The sequence below is a fragment of the Siniperca chuatsi genome, linkage group LG6 (genome assembly GCF_020085105.1).
Source record: "Siniperca chuatsi isolate FFG_IHB_CAS linkage group LG6, ASM2008510v1, whole genome shotgun sequence".
In the NCBI taxonomy this organism is placed as follows: Eukaryota; Metazoa; Chordata; class Actinopteri; order Centrarchiformes; family Sinipercidae; genus Siniperca; species Siniperca chuatsi.
The window spans coordinates 9290456-9312291 of record NC_058047.1 but is presented as its reverse complement, the minus strand read 5'-3'; the positions used below and the strand labels follow the sequence as shown (position 1 = coordinate 9312291).

General features: G+C 40.8%; 1 protein-coding gene across 2 annotated transcripts; it reads left to right on the top strand.

Moving 5' to 3' along the window:
- Window positions 1–4652: 4652 nt before the first annotated feature.
- Window positions 4653–19688, top strand: ivns1abpa (influenza virus NS1A binding protein a). 2 transcript variants are annotated; one of them, XM_044199190.1, is made up of 15 exons: window positions 4653–4851; window positions 9915–10211; window positions 10428–10561; window positions 11440–11609; window positions 11713–11788; window positions 11896–12069; window positions 13488–13613; window positions 15213–15323; window positions 15913–16054; window positions 16226–16450; window positions 16986–17107; window positions 17382–17508; window positions 17652–17783; window positions 18078–18251; window positions 18494–19688. In XM_044199190.1, the coding sequence occupies exons 3-15, from the start codon at window positions 10451–10453 to the stop codon at window positions 18754–18756; spliced, it is 1953 nt and encodes a 650-aa protein (XP_044055125.1). In that variant the 5' UTR covers window positions 4653–4851; window positions 9915–10211; window positions 10428–10450; the 3' UTR covers window positions 18757–19688. The 2 variants fall into 2 exon arrangements, with proteins under 2 accessions (XP_044055125.1, XP_044055126.1); XM_044199191.1 differs by lacking the exon at window positions 4653–4851 and adding an exon at window positions 9432–9454.
- The last annotated feature ends 2148 nt before the right edge of the window (window positions 19689–21836 follow it).

The following is a 21836-nucleotide window of genomic DNA, read 5'->3' as shown; positions in this document are numbered from 1 at the left end:
AGTACATAGAGGAATGAAATTGTGTTTCTCCTGGTCCCTGATGCAAAACAAAGAGTGAAGCAAACATTCAGACTTCACATAAAGTGCAAGACAACAAAACAAGATATAAAAACAAAGCACAAACATGTAGTGCAATACGCAGGACAACTATACAAGTGTGTTATAAAAAATAGAAAAGTATAAATATAAAGTATTTACTGAACTGTCATGAGGTACACATAGCATATTTGATTTCTACACTGGGTGCCATTCTCCTTTAAGAGACAGGGTGAAATAAGAGGAGCACAGATCATATCTGTGTTAACAAAACATTACAGGCTGGATTCTTAGGAAACAATCCAGATTCTCTGGAGTTTGGTGCCTCTAACGCATTAGTAGTGTGCTATCTCAGACCTCACAGGCCATAAAATAGAGCACAACTTGGATGCCACTGAACTAAAAAGACTTGACATTCTCTTCACTTTTGAGCTGCCCCCACTGAAAACTCACTGACTCTGTTTCGTCAATGTCATTGGTCTGTCATGAGAAGGTTGAGTTTCACAGTTTATCAGTACCTTATCAGAAGACTATGTAACTACACACTCACGTGACAATGTTCTCATTTTTCAGTGTCCCAGGGTGAGGGGTAGGGAGGCACGTACACTTTTGATGTTCTAACTACTGTATTTACCACACTGACAGAAGAATGAGAGTGCAAAATAAGTGGAAAGATATCAGCAAATGAATTCAATATACTGCAAAATTAAATCCTTTCCACTACATTTAAGAACAAAAAAGCCAAGCTTTATGGCGTCACATTTTACTAAATAGAAAAATCAGTAAAGCGCTGGTAAGGCCATCACTGGCATTTAAGTATTTACTTTAAAAGTAAATAAGCACGTTTTTCATCATTGCAGTGTTACTCTACATTCTTCACAAGACTTAAACCTCCTGCTTGCCACTACTCCATCCACACAGCCACGTGTTATTGCTGGGCCCAGATACCTAAAACATTCAGTGTCCTTGTCAGAACACATTTATGCAACCTCACTGAACAAATCTCTGTAGAATGAAAGAATGAAGGGGGCGCCAGAGTTTACAAGATGATTCAGCAAAATGAAGGCTGTGTCCTTTGTGTTGGAATTAGACTAAAGCAACACACACACCCACACAGTAGCTGATTCAATATTCAGTAATAAGTCAGACATAAAAACATCAGCAAGGCTAATATTTTTCATTAAAGTACCAATGCTGACCATAAGGCACTGGTGTGCCAGCCATGTGTACTGTTGCAGAAGAGAAGCTGGGAATAACATTTGGAGATAGACGGTAGTAGAAACTGATGTGAAAAATGTCACTTTGGCTCCTGCTTTTGTTAGTTTGTGCTTTCACAGTGAGAAGAGGGTTTTTTGGCAGCACTGGTGCAGCAGCTGTATGTGTGCATTTTAGGACAGATGGGGAACTTTAATGTACTCAGGACAGGGGTTTTAGCTAAATACCTAATGGTTTTTGCCACACAACTTGTGTAGTAATTAAGAGTGCCATTTAGATACAATAAGTCGGTGCTGCTGCTTATGGCAATATCTTTCAAACTTTCCCTCTGTTGACAACCTCAAAATGATCTCTCATAACAGATTTTGCAGTCAGGTTTTTACAGATTTTGTAGTAAGCTTTACGAATTCTGTGTTTAGGATATAATACATCCATGGGTGGACACAATAAAATTAACACTTGGGTAGCTGAAGGCAATCTGATTCAACAGCTGTGCGACAAATGATATCTTTTTGTGATGTTTATAATGTTAATTTCATTTTTAAGCTACTTCAGATGTATTCATACATTTTTTTGTTGATGTTGTAGTTGTGGTGTTGCTAGATTGCATTATATTTCAAGGTGTTCATGGTATTTTGTCTGCTTATATAAAAGGAAAACAAGCGGAATACCACAAACTACCACCTCAGAAATTAAATAGAGTTGAAGCCACACCTCTCTGCCACAGTCTCAACAAAAATGGAACATTGTAAACTTCACAAAGGTAGTATTTATCGCAGAGCTATTGTGTCCACTTTCTTTATCTGCCTGTAAAATGAATCCTACTAAAGCTATAAGGCAATATCACTCTGGATTCCAATTTTTCATTTGTCAATTTCTTCACTTTCTTTCCCACTTTTTGATCTTGATCCAATTACTAAAAACACCTCTGTAAGAAACTAATAAGGCAGGCTGGATCAGCTGGCTGCACTCCATCAGCTGTAATCACCACTTCTCTATCTGAGGCTCCAGACACTGTGCTGAGGAGATGGACTGACTGCTTGCCAGCTTTGCAGACAGTCAGGATAATGCTGAAGTCAGACAGCCCAAAGGAGCTTTTGCAAAGACAAAACGTACAGTGATTAGTGAAAGACACCTTAAGATGAAGAAAGCTGTGCTGATTTGGGGTTTGCACTCTGGAATTCATGAATTCAAGCCATTAGTATTATACCAGCTACAGGTTTTTAGATTTAAATTTTCATAAGCATGCGTTTGGCAATCACATGGAAGTTGCATAGTGATGCATCAGTGATGGCATGTACAGTACTGTATCTTACTTCAATTTGTTTTGTTGAAAACATCCTTGTTGATATGACCTTAAAGCTGGTTAGTTTCCTGGCCTGTCTGTATGGAGGTTCCTGCTCTACAGTCCAGGCACACATAGACACAGCTACAAAACAGAAATAAAGGTGAAATATGATGCAGGTGACCATCCTTGGAAACTAGCCATTCATTTCCTTGCCCCTGAGCCTGCAATAACTTCTTTCACCTTGTCAGGAATGTCACACCACATGGATGGAAGCACAACGTGTTGTGGTGATAATACCAGCACAAGAGCTGTTATGAAGAGATTACTTTGTGTTAATAAACCTAATCTGTGTTGACTGGACCCCTGGCTTTGGTTGTTATCACTGTGGTTTTCAACACAATGGTCAGTGTGCTTTTAAGGCTGTGGCCAAATGCTCTTGTGCTGCTGTAACCGAGTTATATTTGGTACCAGGCTTTTACAAACAACTTCCCATGCAGACAAATACAGACATGCACACACACACACACACACACACACACACACACACATACACACACACTCATGCAGATACAAAGGCTGGCTGACACACTGGTACTGAAGCGATTCTTATCCTCTAATCTAATTACTGACGTACTGAAGTAGTGCTAAGCTCTGTTCAGTAAAGGCGGGTGAATGGGTTCTCTTCTTCCTCTTCATGACGTCTGTGTAGTAGTGGAGACGGTTGAGCCTGGATGTTCCTTCTTAATGGACATCAAATGACTTATGGAATGGTGCTCGTCCTGGTGTGCTGCCATGACTCACAGACACATGTAGAGAATATGACAAATGGCAAGTCAATTTGGTACAGGGGCAGTATAAAATTAGTGGCTAATGCATTCAAAACACAGAAGACACAAAATGGAAAAGAGAGAATTCCATACAAACATGACAAGTAAAAGGCAGAGGAGTAATGCTGGCCCCAGGTTAGACCCAGGACCAAGTGGACTTTAGTGGATTTAACTCAGCAAGCTTCTACCCGGCTAAAGTGTCCTACTAGGCAGTAAGGGGCGCTGTTTTGTAGCTCACCTGCTCTTTGACCTCACTCTTGAAGGCAAAGTTGGATGTTTCCTTCTTTCCTTCTTCAACTGATCTGAATGCATGTGAATCCCCAAACTCTACTCTATAGCTTTGACCAAACTATACTCTACTTTGCAATAACTGTTGATACTTTCTATTGATACATTTTACTGCCAACTGGGCTTCTTGTTTAAGGACAAATTTGAATAAAGCACTTTTACTTGCTGCAAACTTTACTATTTCAACTACTACTACTTTTTCCACTACTGGTTGAAGGGAAAGACCCCATTGGCAATCACCATGAGGCAAACAGTTAACAATATAAAGAAAGATTGATTAAGTTTATATTTTCACTAAAGCTTTTTTATATAAAAGAGCTAGATGATCAAAAAAGGAATGGGTGATACTTTCAGATGATATACATTTACTGAAGTACAGTAATTAAGTACAATTTTGTGGAAATTGCACTATACTACATTACTTCCATTTTATGTGACTTTATACCTCTACTTCACTATTTAATTATTTGACAGCTATAGTTACTAGTTAATGAAATTTTACACACAAAACCAATGATGAGCTCATAAAATAGGATACATTGTTATAGTTTAAATTAGTTAAAGAAGGTAAAATCAGCTCCATCGTTACCAACTACAAAATAAAAAATGCTGATTACATATTCTGTAAATCCAGTGATAAACTGTATAAGATAACACTCACAGAGATCATTGAATTATGAATGCTGGACTTTTAATGAAGTATATTTTATAATGTTTTATGGCTACTTACTTGAGTAGCCTACTTCTTCCACCACTGACTGTGTATACCATTACTATGAACTGTATCTAGACATTAGAAAGTTGGTAAACTATAAATCTTGGAAAAGTGAATTTTTGTTTACCATAAATGGCCTATGATCCACTCATACACTGTTTTGCACCCTGGATTTCATCACTTTCAGAGAATGAGTAGGCGTTGAAGGACCGCCCACCTATGATTGCGTCACTGGCGGTTTGGCGGTCGCACAGGTTTTGTCGGGAGCGCGCTTTCCAGTCACCAATCGGCCATTCTGCCAGAACTAGTCAAGACTAGACTGAGAGTGGACGTGCTTATACTACAGAGGGAGGGATCAGACACATACTACTAGCCCAACAAGCCGTGCCTGTAGTCGCGTTGCGTCTTTGCTCTAACCCGAACCAACCAACTCTGAATTCGCATTAAATATGTCTAATATCGTTTGTTGTCAAACGCCTCAGGTAAGATTTTTTTTCTGTCTTTAACAAAAATCATAGAGGAAATTATGCTGTTTGACGTCTTTGTCAAGTTACGTTAGCTAGCTTAAAATGTGGAGAAACCGTTAAACGCTAATGTGACCGTCATTCCTTAGCTACTGCTAGATATTTATTTTGCGCTTAGAATGAATGGTGTCTTTGCTCAGACTTGGGTGGAAACTGCTGGAAATGCCTCTTGTAACGTTACGGGCGCGGACAATGTCGCACAAACCGCCGCTTTGCGCATACAGCTAGCGTTAACTAATGACGCGGATATTTAGCTCATATTGCCAGCTAACGGAATAGTGAAGCTAACGTTAATTCTCGCGTTGAGCTAGGACACGGGCAAACGACCGAATGTAATCGCCATGGTCCAATTTAATTAATTAAGCCGGAACACCGGCGTGGCTGTCTCGTGGCTTCTTATCCTAGCTAGCTTAAGCAGCAGTTTGTCTAGTTAGAAGGCTAACATGCACTAGCTTCCGAGCGTGGCAGACCTCTCCGTGAATGCCTACCTCGCTTGTAATAAAGCATTTGTGTCGTCTGCGTTTGTAATCCGTACAAAAGTCTAATTAATCAGATTCTTGGGAGAGGGGGCTCTCGTTCCTGACCCTGTTTCTGGTGGCGGGATATACTGTATGTGCAGACTAGCTAAATGACTTCTGGCACTTCACCAGACATCATGGCCCTGGTACATTACTCCACCAGAGGACGAGGCAAGCAGATGAATGACATTGCTTTGCAGCGAATAGACAAACACAAGATACTGGGTGGCCAATTGGAAGACTTGGCGGGGGCGGCGGCGGCGGGCGGGTGGGTGGGTAGGTAACGTAGCATGGGTACATCCTGTTCTTCACCCTCCATTTAGTGCCATATTGTCAGATTTTATGGGCTGTGACCAGTCCTTAGATAATATTGACGCGTCACTGTTGCTGTCAAGGTTGAGCATTATTGGTTGTACTGTATCGATTGTCTAGTAAGAGATTGCCTAGCCGATTCTTAACGTTTCAGATTTCCTTAAGGCTTTAGTATATAGTGTCTACCGGCTGCAGGTTGGCTAATGCCATAGTAGTGTTTGACCTACAGTGCTTTTTAATCCGGTTCTTAATTTGGCAGCCACGTGGAAAATTCCCATATTTGTATATGAATGATTATATGAAAAGGAAGAAAACAAATTAGCTGGCTCTTTAAAGGCTTATCTAACAGATGTTAAATAAAATATCCCTACTGTCTGAGTGACCATGCTCAGACATGTTCTCCTTGTTACTTCCTTAAGTGTTATCAAAATGAGTTTTTTGAATGTAGGGGGCTTTCTGATTTCTCAAAACACATTTGACCCTCATTTTCATTGTTTTGTAGAGTGTGTTGTTGCATTTGAGGTAATTCTAGTTTCTCAGTTCTGCTACTGCTTTGATCAAGGGTGTGGGTTTATTTATTTTTATAGACACAAAAGCAATACAATGTTTATTGCCTCCTTCATTTTTTATTGTCACACTCTTATTAGATTCCCTTGTTCAAAATGTGTTCAATTTAAGCGGTAAATTTCCACACCATCCAACTGGATGAAATCTCCAGCAATGCCTCTCTTCACCACTGGAGGGGTGTCTAACAAGCATTGATTGTTCAGCGTCTGACCTGCACTTTTGTGCCTGACTAATCAGATGGAAAAATGGAGAGAGAGAATACATTGAGAGCTACCGCTGTGACAAAGTTGTGAACAATCTCACCTTTTCTCTTTTGTGCATTTGCTTTGTTCTCGCTCTCCTTTTGTCCCCTGGTTTTCAAGTGTGTGCCCATATAGCCACATTTACAGCTCACCAAGTCCGCATGGCTTTTTTTTGTCTATACATATATTCCTATATACGCGGCCACTTAACGTGATCTTGTCAGTTATTTCCCTATTCTCACTCTAGTTTTTTGACATGAATCTTGTGTGCCCATATCCCATAAGTGACCAGAAGGGCAACCATTTCCCCAGAAGACAACAATTTAATACATCGTCAGTGTACCGCAGTTTTCATGTAGTCAGGCATCATTCCTGAATTGCCATTTGCTGATTCCCAGAGCGGCGTAAGATTGTCTTATCAGTTTACAGAAGATGTTTGATCACAGCTGTTATTAAAGTGGCAACTCTGTATTAAAGAATTATCTAGATAGCTAAGGGCGTGGCTTGCCTGGTGGAGTGTTAGTTTAAGTGTTCGGTGGAGAAATGAGAGGGGACCGAGGCATCAGGCAAGCGGGGTGGACCCAACCACGTGGAGGAGTTGAGTTTTTGAGGCTTCAAAAGGAGTCTTCTGCCAGATGTTGCATAACGACTCAAAACTGGGTCAGTGTTTACTCCATCCACACGCAGACATGGTCAATTATAGCTTTCCATGCCAGCCTTGCTGTAAACACTGCTCAGTGCCATACAAAAAGACTATATTCTAGCATGTGCCATTGTGCTTGCGCATTTACCCATTAAAATGTCTGGCAGCAGTCTTAGCTTGGTAGTTTTACACATCCGCCTTTCACACATCTTTGCCAAACCCAAAACGGTAGTGCAGCACAGCAGTGTGTATTTAACTTGCATTCTGAATATGATTAGCATCTTTCTAGTTTGAACACTCAAACAAAACTCAGCTGACGGTGACTGTTGTCAAATATTGCAAGGTACTTTTTCAGAGCTAGGCAATAAATTTTTCATAGTTCCTCTTATTCCCTTCCCCCCCTTCAGACTGACGTAGCCATCATCCTCTCCTTGTACATTTTGTCCTTTTTTTATTTTCCCTTTGCATTGTACTGTGTACATGTTGTCAAAGAGGTAGGAGTTAACTGAGAGAGAAGTAATCTGATCTCAACATAATTCCTCATTTTCTTTTCCTTCTGATACTTGACTTATGATTATTAAATTTACACGGTGCAGTGTGGTTTTGAGTTTAGTAGGTCACTGGTTTTGAGTGTTTTGTTGATCTGGCAAGTACACATGTATCTGTGCTTTGTAGGTGGTTTTTAAACATTGGATAGATGGCAGTTTCCAATGACTGGCGTACAAGTCATAACCTAAATAATTTGTTTAATCAGAAAGTGTAACATGTGTAAAGGTGCCAAGCAGGTGGTTGAACAAGTAAATCACACATGTTGCTGTTATTATAGGGATTATTTAAAGAAAAGGCATAGCTCAGGGCGAATGTATTTCAACAGAAAATAACTGTCGCTGAATTCAAAGTGCACTGATGTCTTACACTGCAAGACTTTTTTTTTTTTTTTTTTTCCTCACCGTAAGACAAATGTCGTGAGAAAAATCTTATTTCATTACAAAAGTGCCTTTCACACATGGCCTTGGGTTTGCAAGAATGTGCTAGTATACCTTCCTTCAAACCATCTGACTGTGGATAAGACAGTAATTATTTTAGCAGCATACAAAGGGCATACTGTTTGTCTGCTCTAATGTCAGTCTGGCTGTGTTTTACATTGTCTGTATCGTGCTAGCAGATAACTCTCTAGGCTGAAGTCTACCCATGGATTGTGCACAATGTAACGAAACATGAAACTTTGTTTTAGTCTTTGTTTATATTTTTGCTGTGTGCCAGACAAGGAGATTGTCAAATGCGTCCTAGAGTCACATGTTTCTTTGAGGAGTAGAGGCCTGCTTTTATTTATTTATTTATTTTTTTATTTATTTAAAGAAAGGGGGGAACAATGCATATTAATGAACATTTACACAAATGTAAATATGCCAGATTATAGCCTATATCTATTCTATATAGATATAGATATATAGATAGAGATAGATATATAGATAGATATATAGAGATATAGATATATCTATTCTGCACACAAACAAGAGGATTTTACTTACAAATTCTTGCACAATGATTCACATGCTGCGACTGAAATGTGTCAATGACAGCAGCTAGAGTCACAAGTACATTATAGGCGCAGCAGATATGTAAATCACAGCTTTTTCTAATGAGATAGAATTGCATGCGAGTTGGATACAGAACACTGTTAGGCTACCCAGGAAAGCCTTGTCACATGGAGTGTGGATACAATTTCAGACTATGGGACAGCTGCTATGGTCTGTCTTGTTCTTTCTCCCCATATGTGCAAAATTGAGATGGTTAGGCATGGAATTACGTCAGCTGTCACATTGGCACAGTTTGAGCTGCCTGAGGCTTGACGGCTAGCGAAACCCAAACTCTTTAATAGCAGTATAAAATATTTTGAGGTTGAGAGATAGGGACGATCTCTATTGGGTGTGACATTTAAGTGTGGGTGGGTGGGGCTTGTGTGAATTCATAGTGCAGCCATGTAGCCTCCTCCTCCTCTTTTTTTTTTTTTTTTTTAAATAAAAAAAAATAAAACAGCCCATCACTGTATCTCACCGATTGAGTGGCTGTGGAAATACTGTCACAAGTTGTTCCCTCCTGCGTTTTCCTTATAGGTCAGTGCTTGAATGAAAGGGTTCCTATAGGGAGGAGCCAGCCAAAAGGGGCTTGTCACATAAAATAGAGTTGGAGTGGCCTTGCTTCAGAGAGTGGAGACAGAGCTGAAGGCAAGAGTTGGATTAAATGGTCTTGTATGGCCTGGTGGAACGTAGCAGCAGGTGTGGAGATTTAAAGCGCTAAATGGAGGGTGTGCTTACCTACCAATGCTGTATGCCTTTTGGTTTACAGCATATTTGGGATAAAATGCTGAATTCCAGTTTTAATCCTGAATTCGATAAGGATAATGTGATCAGATGAAGGGACTGATGTATGCTGAATCAGATCGTCTTTTCTTGAATTTTGTATGCATGTGGGCAACGTGGAAACATTGTGAGCTCTACTGCATGCTTGTGAAAAGGCCGCTGAAAGAGTGGAAGAGAAAGAGGGAGGGCAGTGTTCTCAACTGCCACCCCGTGCCCAAGGTTGCCTTGATTTATCACGTGGAACTGACTTGTGCTAGAATTGCATGCCAAGAACAAGTGGCATTTATTTCAAAATGAGCTATTTGCCCTTTTTCCTCTTTAAAAGAAAAAATTGCTAAACTCATGTCCCCTTTTCCCTTCTCTCACTTTCTTCTAGGTTATAATGTATGACCAACACAGAATAAGTACAACTCTATAGCCAACGGGATCCCGAGGACTTGATTACAGTCGCTTCAAGCCTGATAGTTTGTCCGTGCGGCTGCTCCCCTTCTCCCTTCTGCTCACGCCCGTTTAGTCAACTGGCATTTCTTCTAACAACTTCCCATCCCTCTCCTCGGGTGAAGAAGACTTGGGTTCCACTGTGATCTCAGTCTACTTTGCCTATTGCCTACCTTCGGTTCCTGTTCTACTCTCAGCAGTGGTGCTTCCCTGGATTTGCATTATTCTCTATTAGGTAAGGCCATGACTAATGCATAGGACAGATTATAATTCACAATGCACATTACAGGCACCTAATCCTAAGCCTCTTTCTAGTAATCAATTGATAAAACCAGCTATTACAATGTTGCCCAGCTGAAAGCATGTTGGACAGACTAGCATGCTGGGTATTATTGCTTTACTGGGCAAAATGTATAAAAAAGTATTTTTTTTATTTACCTTTCCTCTGCAGGCATACCATCAAAATTTACCAAGATGATTCCAAACGGTTATTTGATCTTTGAGGATGAGAGTTTTCTGGATTCCACCGTGGCCAAAATGAACGCTCTGAGAAAGAGTGGTCAGTTCTGTGATGTTAGACTGCAGGTACGCTTAATGCAAACACACACACACACACTGTCACACACGGGTCATTGCACTTTCTTCCAGGGAAGCCACTAGGTCATTCTGTGAAACATAAGAGCTGGCAGCGAGGTGCACCATAGGGGATAAAATGACAAACAGGTTTGTTGAGAATACAAAACAGTTGGATATGCACAAGATGTCAATACAACCTGTGTGGCTGAAATGTGTGTATATATGACAAATTAAAGGAAAAACATGAAGTGTCTTAGTATGGAAACAGGCCACCCCTTGCAAGAGAGACCTAAGTACAGCAGATGGAAAGAAAATAGTCAGGCATAACAAAAGGACATATAGCATCAGAGATGGTTACAAACATCACTACATAGATTTGAAGATGAGTTTATATTATATAATTATTAACTGGGTTGAGATCTGGTGACTGTAAAGGCATGGATGTATCTGAAGTTGATCTCTCTCTCGCTCTCTCTCTCAAAAATATCTTAAAGATTTGTGTATTTACTTTAGTGTTTCCTGTTGTTTCTGTTGCTTTCATATCTCAAGAGGGAACCTGTTCCCTCCAGTTGTATAATACAGACCTCTGAGAGACTTGTGTAGCCAATCAGGAATTGACATTTAGATATTGCCATTGAGGCCCCATGGAATCTAATAGCAGCTTTTTTTTTTTTTTTTTTTTTTTAACTATTGATCATGTTGCTTTTCTTATTATAGATATTCTTTATCTCTTTAGTTTCCTTAAATGTTGAAACATTAAAATAATGTTTTGTAGCAGTTGTTTCCCTTTAACAAATACACAGGTATATGTTTTGTAATAGGTTTCCTTTTAACAAACTCCTACACATCCTAATTGTTTATCTTCCTTTTTCTCTTAATTTGTCCAGGTTTGTGGTCATGAGCTGATGGCTCACCGTGCTGTTCTGGCTTGCTGCAGTCCCTACCTGTTTGAGATCTTTAATAGTGACAATGAGCCTCATGGAGTCTCACATGTCACTTTTGAGGATTTGGACCCAGAGGCTGTAGAGATCTTGCTCAACTATGCCTATACTGCCCAGTTAGTAGCACCTTTTGGCCTTAGACCTTTTGCCTCTGATCTTCACAGCAAAATTCACAACTTGACTGACAACCTCTTTCTTTTTGCCTTCTGTGTAACACAGGCTAAAGGCAGACAAGGAACTGGTCAAGGAAGTTTACTCTGCAGCCAAAAGGTTCAAGATGGAGCGAGTCAAACAGGTATTTTTTTTCCCTCATCTGCTTTTTAGTCAAATGTCACACATGATTTTTACATGTTACAAAGAACTTATCTTTTTAATGACTAACATTTTTTTCTCACTCTTCAGATTTGTGGCGACTACCTGCTGTCTAAAATGGATTCCCAGAATGCAATCTCTTTTCGTAACTTTGCCAGCTCTATGGGAGATGCCAGAGTTTTGGCCAAGGTGGACGTCTTCATCCAGGACCATCTACTGGAAGTGTCTGAACAGGAGGACTTCCTCAAACTTCCCCGCCTCAAGGTACTATCTTAAATGAGCACATATGCCATTATGTTTTTAAGAGTTCTGTACAAGTATTTAAGTCAGTTTAAGTTGTACCAGTAAGTTATGGATGATTTGGCAGAGTTGGGGCCATTCTCTGAGCATGAAGCTACAAGGCAGCACAGGATGGAAGTTTTTGTTTTTGTACCTATGGTAAATTGTAAGAGCAGCCAAAAGTCAGAAGTAGCAGCAAAATATACATATACAGCAACTACTGTTGCTAGAAGATGCCTATTCTCGTCCCCCCTTTGCTCCTGTATTTAAACTAGCCAGCGTTGGAGGTTGTTGAATAACATGTACTGGATTAAGCTTTGCATTTTTACCTTTCTGACTTTAACATGAGATTAACAATACTTACAGTATGAAGGTGTGCCTCTTATAGATTTTCCTACCGTTAAATCCTGCTGAGAATGTAATTAGGGCAGGGGACTTAACATATGCAACAGAAAGACCAAGCGTAGGCGGGTTACAGTGTGTAGGTCTTTGCTCAACATGAGGGCTGCGTTAGGTACTTTACGAGTTAACTCTCTGGTTGAGGTCGTGCAAGTCAGATAAATAAAATGAAGTTGGGTTGGAATACAAAAATGCATGCTGTTTAGCCTCCATTGTGCTTTACCCTGATTTAGGATTGTACATTAGCTGGGAGTTGTGCTAAAATTATTAGTTGATTGGTTAGAAAATGAGTCAATAACTATTTCTTTGACAATGAAATACTTTATCTATTAAATACCAAACTTTCGTGAATTACAGCTTCTCAAATGTGAGGATTTTTTATTTATTTCCAGTTCCATGTCATTTGTAAATTTAATACCTTGAGGCTTTTTGACTTAGATAAACACAATAAGCAATTTGAAGATATTACTTTGGATCCAGGAGCTTGTTATCGACACTTGGCATTAAATTTGGCTTGTTGCAACCCCAGATGGAGTTAAAAATGTAATGGGTAATATTTTATTTCTCCTGAAGCGAACCAAAAAATTTACCTGTATTGAGTCACAACAAAGATTGTTTGAGAATTTTCTTAGACAGTACATGAATTTACAAAACCAACTTGAACCTACAAATATTCTGTTCGATACTTAAAATACATTTCACCCAGTGATTAATCCAAACTTAAGTTAAATTTTGCTCCAGGGGCTTACTGGTTTTATGAGTGTGGGTGGTTCCCAGGTAACTTAATATGATACTAAGGTGAATCTTGTCACTATGGCAAAATAAAGCAGTTAGACAGGTAATGACTCACATGTACCTCAGATAAATTAATAATCAGCCAGTTAGATGAAGTTTTCCAGTGAGCAATAAAGGACACCGTATTGATTTCTACAGTTAAGCAAACACTTTATTCCTACTGTGTGTAAATCTAATTCCTGTTTCACCCCCTTTTTGTGTGTTTACAGTTAGAAGTAATGCTAGAAGACAACCTGACCCTGCCCAGCAATGGCAAGCTCTATTCGAAGGTGCTCAACTGGGTGCAGCGTAGCCTTTGGGAGAATGGAGACCAACTGGAACGACTTATGGAGGAGGTCAGTACAAGGGCAAGCAGTCTCAACTTTGAATCTGGCTTCATTCCTACCCTGCCCCTTCCCCTCCCTCTGACTCCTCCTGGTTTTGACATTAAGAAGTCATTAAGGGGGCTGAAATAGAAATGGCATGCCACTGTCATGCTGCTATGTCAGGATTGTTGTTTTTTCCCTCTGATTTGTTGAGGTTTTTGCAGTAAGAAACTCTGTACCCCTGAACCATACTACAAATTAGAGGTGAGCTGAAAAGAGCTGCTGTTTGCTCTGTTTTTTTGTTTCCACTGTTCTCGTTTGGGTATGTGGTTGGTTTAAATACAACCCCATCTGAGTATTACAGTGCTCTTCTCCTCTGAAACACAAAAACACAGGTTCTCAAAGGTCTGACGCTTGATTCTACTGTCTCACTGCCACTTTACTATCTGAACAGGTGCGCGTTTGTTGCTCCAGTACTAACAGGCCCTCCTCCCCATTGATTTATCTCTCCTGTAGGTTTATTAGCAGCAGCAGGAGACCAGACTGAGGAGCCAGGACTGAGCCACCAGGGTAATGAGTCAGAGAAAAGAGAGGGAGGAGAGGAGCACTACTGCCTCTCGGCAGCCTCTCTTTGCAGCCAAGCAACACTGTGCTTCCATCTGTCCATGCCACATATACAGATGCATCCCATTTCTGCATTTACCAGAACACATTGCTAACAAACCTTAAGCCATAAATACATCTAATTGAATGTCCCATAACTGCACATAACAGTATATTTTCATACAGGCCTACTTATTTGCTGGCACATTCAAAACCACTCAAATTAGGCATTGGACAGAAAACAGCATTGCAAATAAGCAGTTATTTGCTCAGTATGAATATTGTATTTCACTGGACTACAAATGAATTATTAACCTTCCCGGTGAAAGTATCATTTTCAGCTTCTCACATCTTTATAAAAAATATTGGAGCCTTTAGCTTTTTTCTCCTTTTCTAAAATTTGCCCTTCGGATGGGCAACTGAGCTGAGATGTTTTCATTGTATTACTTTGTCTGGCCTCAACAGAACATACAAGGTTTCTTTTATTTCTTGTTGGATTTAATCTATTATAGGGTAATAATTAAGATTAGTTTGATAATTTGTACACCAGCACTACTGTATTTAGTCATCTGGATTTGACTGCCTATTGTGGCTGCCATCACAATGACCAACTCCTTCAGCTAGAGGACCGGTTTCCAAGCAGCAGAGGTGAAAAGAGGGTGACATGCAGCCCCTCCTCCTCCTCTTCTTCATTCTTCACAGAAGATCTTTCCAGATGCAGCCTCTCATTCTTCACCAGCTCCCTCTTTTTTTAGATGCAAATTAAGGAGAGCCACTGTCAAATATCTTCTTGAGCTCAAACACTTAACCCACTCTATGCAGTGGCAGCAGCATGTGTGTGTCTTTTAAAGGAAGCTTTTCCATCCAAGTGACTGAAGATCCAGGCTGTCGTCCCTTCCCCCTTTTCCTCTTCACAGCACTGGCCTCCCTCTTCCTCCTCCTCCCTCCCTCCTATCCCCCTATATGCTGGGGCTCTGTGTTGCCATAGAGACAGCCACATGGGTGTTGTTCCTGTTTGTCTTTCAGGTGCAAACGCTGTACTACTCACCTGACCATAAGCTGGTGGATGGAGGGCTGGTGATTGAGGGGCACAGTGAGGTGTTTGGTGGCGAGGAGGACCACCTTCAGTTTGTGCAGGTACTCAACAGCTTGTGCCTGACTTCACTGTAATGAAGTCTCTACCACATTTTGCTTGGCAGTGTGTAGCTTTATTGTACAGATTGTGCCTGGCCATGCATAAAAATACTACACAGCCTGTGCCTGGCTAGAAGTAGATAAGGCTCATTTAATACCACAATTTAGCCACAATGTAAAGACTAATGTCAGTAGATTAGCAAGAAATGAGCTATGATGCCTGCCTGCCTGGCTATGCTGTTGAGGATATATTAAAACCATATTTATATTTTTAAGCTAATCTCAACCTGTTGCGCACGGACAGTGATCGCTCTCAGCTTTTTACCCTCTATTTTGAGTTGAGACAGAACTGTGTGCTGTTAGATCTGATTGTAGTGTGGTCTGAGACTGTAGTTTGCTGTGCTGTGTTGTTGGCTTCAGATGGCGTGAGATTTTTTTTAAACCATACTCGGACAAGATTAATGCCAGGTTCATTATGTCTACATTAGACCAGCTGGATCTAAGCATAGTTTGGAGTGTGATTAGCTGGTGTTGGTCACTGGTGGGCCTGTGGTGCAAGCTTGGCTTCTGTAGCTGCACTGTGCTCTTGCAGAAGAAACCCGTACGGGAGAGCACCCAAAGACAGATGAGCTGCAGCTCCTCAGGAAGCCTGTCGCCCTCCAACCAAGCAGCAAATGCCCCGAAACAGACTGCCAGGAGAGAGTGGAAGTACATCGCCTCTGAGAAGACCACAAGTAAGTGTGTGTATGAACTACATGAGACTTCAAAACTAAGCAACTTTACTTGAAAGGACATAGCATTTGAAATCAGAATTTTTTTTCTTTTTCTCCAGAATTCTGAGTTTAATCTCAATTCCCCCCCCTCCCCTCTGAAGTGGCTTTAACAATCTCCAATTTTACCCCTAGACAACACCTACCTGTGTCTGGCTGTGCTGGACAGTGTGTTGTGTGTGATCTTCTTGCATGGTCGCAGCAGCCCTCAGACATCTCCCTCTGCCACCCCCTGCCTGATGAAGAGCCTCAGCTTCGAGGCCCAGCCCGAGGAGCTGGAGGAGCAACCGCTCTCACCCATGCATTATGCTCGCTCTGGCCTGGGCACCGCAGCCCTGAACGCAAGACTCATCGCAGCAGGTTAGAAATACACACGGATAGATAGATACTTAATTTAGTCATCCAGTAGCTTATACGACACACAAAAAAACACCAATACACACAAGAATATAATAAATGTAGCAGTGAAGTGATTGTCTAGCCACCAGAACTACTACAGATAGCTGTCACTATGAGTATATGCTAACGAAGGTAGTGCATATGTAAGGTGATTTAAAAGTAAAAGCAGTGCAAGAATAATGATTACTGTGGATAAATTGGAGTATTTTATCATGTATGGTGTATATAATTGGAGCTACAAGGTTGGGACACATTGAAAATTAAGCCAAGAGTAAAGCATGTGACTTCCTGTGACAAACTTACTTTGAGGTGCTCAGTTTCTTTATGTAGTGCCATCAGTGCTAATGTCAAACTTTCTTTCTGGGACTTGAACTGCTTTAGTGAGGCTGACCATGGATACATGATGGAATCTGAGCATCAGTGTCTTGTTAAATATGGGGGTTATGCAGAAAAAGTAAGACCTCATAGCTCCACTGTAACCTTGATGCTTCTGCAGGAGGCTACAACAGAGAAGAGTGTCTGAGGACTGTGGAGTGTTATGACCCCAAAGAGGACCGCTGGACCTTCATCGCTCCCATGCGGACTCCAAGGGCTCGATTCCAGATGGCAGTGCTCATGGTACAGTTTACAATTCATCTTTCTCAGATTTATTGACTCTACAATAAAGTGACATGTTTAATATTGGCCTAGGAGTGGACCTGTCCAGTGTTCAATTGTCTTGTGCAAATACTTACATACTTACTACTACTCTCTGTCCAAATAGTTAGGTTTCTAAATTCTGTTAACTTAATGTCAGCAGGTCCTTGTAGTTCCAAGTGTATAAGGCAAACGAAAGTGTTTGTCAGGATGATGAATCATCATCTAATGACTTGTCCATTTACACCTCTCACAGGGTCAGCTGTACGTGATTGGAGGCTCAAATGGACATTCTGACGAGCTGAGCTGCGGGGAGAGATACGATCCACACGCTGATGAATGGGCTCAAGTGCCAGAGCTGAGGACAAACCGCTGCAATGCAGGTCAGCCCCCCTGCAAGGACTTATTAACTGATTGTTGAATTTAATGATTTCTACACTGGAACAAGCTTAAATAAAGTAGCCTCTCTGTTACAGACTTTTAGGTTAGTTTGCCGTTTTAGCTCATTCCTGTCCTCTGTTTAAAGGTGTCTGTTCGTTGAACAACAAACTCTACGTTGTGGGAGGGTCGGACCCCTGTGGGCAGAAGGGCCTGAAGAACTGTGATGCTTTTGACCCTGTGACCAAAACCTGGTTCAACTGTGCCTCCCTTAACATCAGTACGTGTCCACACAGTCCCACATACATTCCAATTATCTTTTGATGCATATAACATGATATAACCTCAAGCATAACACTGAGTAATATCTTTTTTCAGAGGGATAATAAATGTCTGTCTTTTAATGTAAAGTGTCAATTATTCCCTCTGGGAAACTGGATTGTTGGTGCACAGAGTACATTATGTTAAATGAGAAGAAAAGTAGGATAACAATTCTTCAGAGGACAGCTTGAGGTCTTTTAGCAGCCTGAGGGGAAATTAGAAAGTAGTATTCATTAAGCAAATTTGTTTTCAGGGAGGCACCAGGCAGCGGTGTCGGAGTTGGATGGCTTTATGTACGTGATTGGAGGGGCGGAGTCCTGGAACTGCCTGAACACTGTGGAACGCTACAACCCTGAGAACAACACCTGGACCCTGATAGCTCCCATGAATGTGGCTCGCAGGGGGGCCGGCGTTGCTGTCCATGCAGGTAAGCCCACAAACGGGTGAGAATGGTGGAACCATAGATTTTGGTTCAGCAAGTTGCAGTTCTGTGGCAGCTTCTTTAGTGTGTGTATATGTTACAAGAACATCATGTGTGGGAAAACTGACTTAACATGTTTACAAGAAGCAAACTAAGTGTGTTATGAATTTCAATTTGGGTGATTGTTTTTGTGCAGAACACAGTCATGTTGTCATTATACTGATACTAATGTCTCTCACTCTGTCCAGGCAAACTGTTTGTTGTTGGCGGCTTCGATGGCTCCCATGCGCTCCGCTGTGTGGAGATGTACGACCCTGCCCGCAATGAGTGGAGGATGCTGGGTAGCATGACATCTTCACGCAGCAATGCAGGAGTGGCCATGCTGGGCGAAACCATCTACGCAGTGGGCGGCTTCGATGGAAACGAGTTCCTCAACACGATGGAGGTGTACAACCCAGAGACGGACGAGTGGAACGACTGCACCAAGACCCTGTCTCCCCTCTCTGACTGAAGAGGGGGAAGACAGGGAGGTGGGTGGGGAGTTTCACAGTGCTTCACCTTTTTCCAAACTAACAGGCTTAGTGACGTAATCGTGTTTCGTGATGTTGTGTGTGTGTGTGTGTATGAGCGGATATATGTGGGTGGGGATGGGGGGTTGTTGGGATGAGGGGTCTTCAGTGAAGACTGGCTTATATGTGGCGCGTGGGGATAGAGGGGTTGTTGCCCAAAGCAACATGACGCCTTTGCATATTGCATACAATGTTTTTTGTGCTGTATATATTTTGTTTCTTCCTCATTTTTGTCATATGCCAACATTTAATACACATTTAGTGCTTTTCTTTTTCTCTTATGAGTTGAATTTGTCACTTTCATTGAGGGTTTTCAGATGAGCTAGCAGTTATTGGTCACTTAGAAGGTGGCTGTATGGAGTGGTGACAATTGACATTTGAAAGTTCATTTTTATTTAAGAATATTTTTGTTGTGGAAATGTAATTTTGCTCACATTTAAAGGTCAGTGGTTTGAAGCCTTACTCAGAGTGCGAATGATAAACACCTGTCATGGCTTTTAGTGTCATTTTAAACAAGCTGGATTGCTTTTTGAATCTTAAATGATGGCCTTTTTTATATTTTTTATACACTGCTGATTTACCGATAAAATAAAAGTAGTAGCAGACAGCTTAAGTCAATGAATCTAACCAGTGCCAGTTTTATTTTATTTTTTGTGCACACACCACACATGCACAACCATGCTTCTGCTAACCAAACTTTTGTTATTGTGATTTATCTACTTGATGTATGTAGAGATGCAGCTTACTGAAGATCCTTTTTTTCTTTTGTGTTTTAAAGTGTCAGGCATTGGCAGATTCTTCTGGAACGAATGTTAGAGCGAGAAAAATATCACATTTGTAACATTTCTTAATTAATAAATCATTTAAATCTAAATTTGTCTTCTGCCTATTTTCTAAATGTATATCATTAATAAGACGGTGTAGTCCCTCATTCGTCCAGGAGCGTTCTATCGTAGAAAAGGTTTCAGTCGTAGTCATCTGGACACTGTTTTCAGAATCAAGACGTTTCGGCTCCCATCTGGAAGTCATTCTCAATTGAGAGAATTCCCAATTGAGAATGACTTCCGGATGGGAGCCGAAACGTCTTGATTCTGAAAACAGTGTCCAGATGACTACGACTGAAGCCTTTTCTACAATCATTAATTGATGCTGGGCAATAACGTGGCCATACTGTTTGACACTTGATGTTTAGGTTTGTACCTCTTGTCAGGACTGAACTGTTTTTTAACCAAGGAGGGTACTTGAAGAGATGTCTGGTTATGATTGTATTATAGGCTTATAGGCTACACTTTTAAAGTCAGATCAGCAGCTGAAGCCAGGTGCTGCAAGCCTTGAATAAAATAGCCAACAGCTAATTTGCTGACCCTAAATTTAGCCTTGACTGCCACCTTGTCTCCCCCTTGTCCTGCTCTTTCCATTGAGTAATTACTGTTTCCTGGTCCCTGCTGTCTAAGCTTCATTGCCACCATTTTCCTCAAGGACTACCACACTAAACCAGGTTTTTTTCCCCCTGCTCCTCTAAGTGTCTTTTAGGGGAGATTATACTAAGCTGGTTAACAGACCTCAGCAGGAAGGGATGACGACAGTCACTCTGGGAGTGTTGAAAGAGGGCCAGCTGAGCTGGCTGCATCTGCATGGCCTCAGACATCAATGACTGTGTTTATTAAATCCCTACCCTGCACTCATTCACAAGTTAGCCTCTAATCATCTCTGCTGACACACCTGACAGTTGCAGCATATGGGCCACATGCTACAGGAAGCAGGGACTAAATACTTTGACACTGAGTGTCCTCTTAGCTTTCTGCCTTGCTACATCTATGTATACTGGTGTCCAGTCACCCTTCTCCCTTACACAGTTAATTGGGAACAAGTTTGCTGGCTTCCTCTTTTTGCTTTGGATTGATAAAACCCTCGAAGGGCAGAGACTGAACCAAAGAAGTGGTAAATTAACAAAAGCAAGGGCATAATCTATTGTAAAAATGTAAATGCATAGTATAAAAATACACATTTTGTGTCTCACTGTTTACATATTTCACAATTTACAACTAGCACAGCAAACCAAATTCAGATTAAAGCATTCTGAAAACAAATGTAGGAGGAGATAAAACTGGTGGTTGTTCCTCTGTGGAAATGAGTAATTTCCATCACATCAATAATCGAGGATAAAAGCTGCTTCACATTAGCCAGGTATTGATTATACAGTATTTGAAGAGAGAAAGGGTCACTTTAGGTCAAGGCGAGCTTTTAAATTACAGAGTTCCATTGGCACAGATTGCTCCAGCATGGAAATGGTTTAAAGAAATGAGTGTATTGAAAATTCACTGCACACTTTTATAAATTATTAGGTGGGTTTTTCTATGACTTCAAAAACTTATGACGTAGGAGATACATCTGGAACATAAAAATCAATGCCAATGTTCAAAAACAGCTGCATCTGTGTAGCGTCCAAATGCAACGATTTAATGAGACAGGAAGTTCAGTGACTTCAGATCATCATTGGCTCAAGTTAACTGTCCACTCCCCCCTACTCCCTACAACTGCTTTACGTCTGATCCTGTAGCCTCTTTGTGTGTCACAGCAGCAGGTGTAATCTCAGCCTATCTGCTGGCATCACCTTCGCTCTAATCCCCTTAGTCACCATACACGTATGCCCTCACACTCAAGCTGTCAATCACAGCACACATACTGTACTATGCAGGTAAGCCTCTCCTTAAAACTGCAGGAAATATCACACGGAAAGAAGTTATACAAGATTACTGAGGATAAATTACTTTGTAAATCACTTCAACTCTAAGATCAATGAAAGGAAATGATGCAGATGAGAAAAAGAAATCTCTAACAAGACAATGCTTCAAAACATTTAATTTCCTGTTGTAAATATTTAACTCCTTCACATAAAATATATTTTCTTCTCAAATTATTTACATTTTTACTTAAAAATCAACCACAACTACGCACACTGAAAACCAGTGAACCTAAGTTTTCAAACTAGACTATTAACATGTTGTTCCTTATCATTTAT

Coding starts and splice junctions, on each gene's coding strand:
- ivns1abpa (XM_044199190.1), top strand. CDS start 10,451: ATGATTCCAAACGGTTATTTGATCTTTGAGGATGAGAGTTTTCTGGAT. Junction 11,610..11,712: donor AACTATGCCTATACTGCCCA/GTTAGTAGCACC, acceptor TGTGTAACACAG/GCTAAAGGCAGACAAGGAAC. Junction 16,055..16,225: donor CGCCTCTGAGAAGACCACAA/GTAAGTGTGTGT, acceptor TTTTACCCCTAG/ACAACACCTACCTGTGTCTG.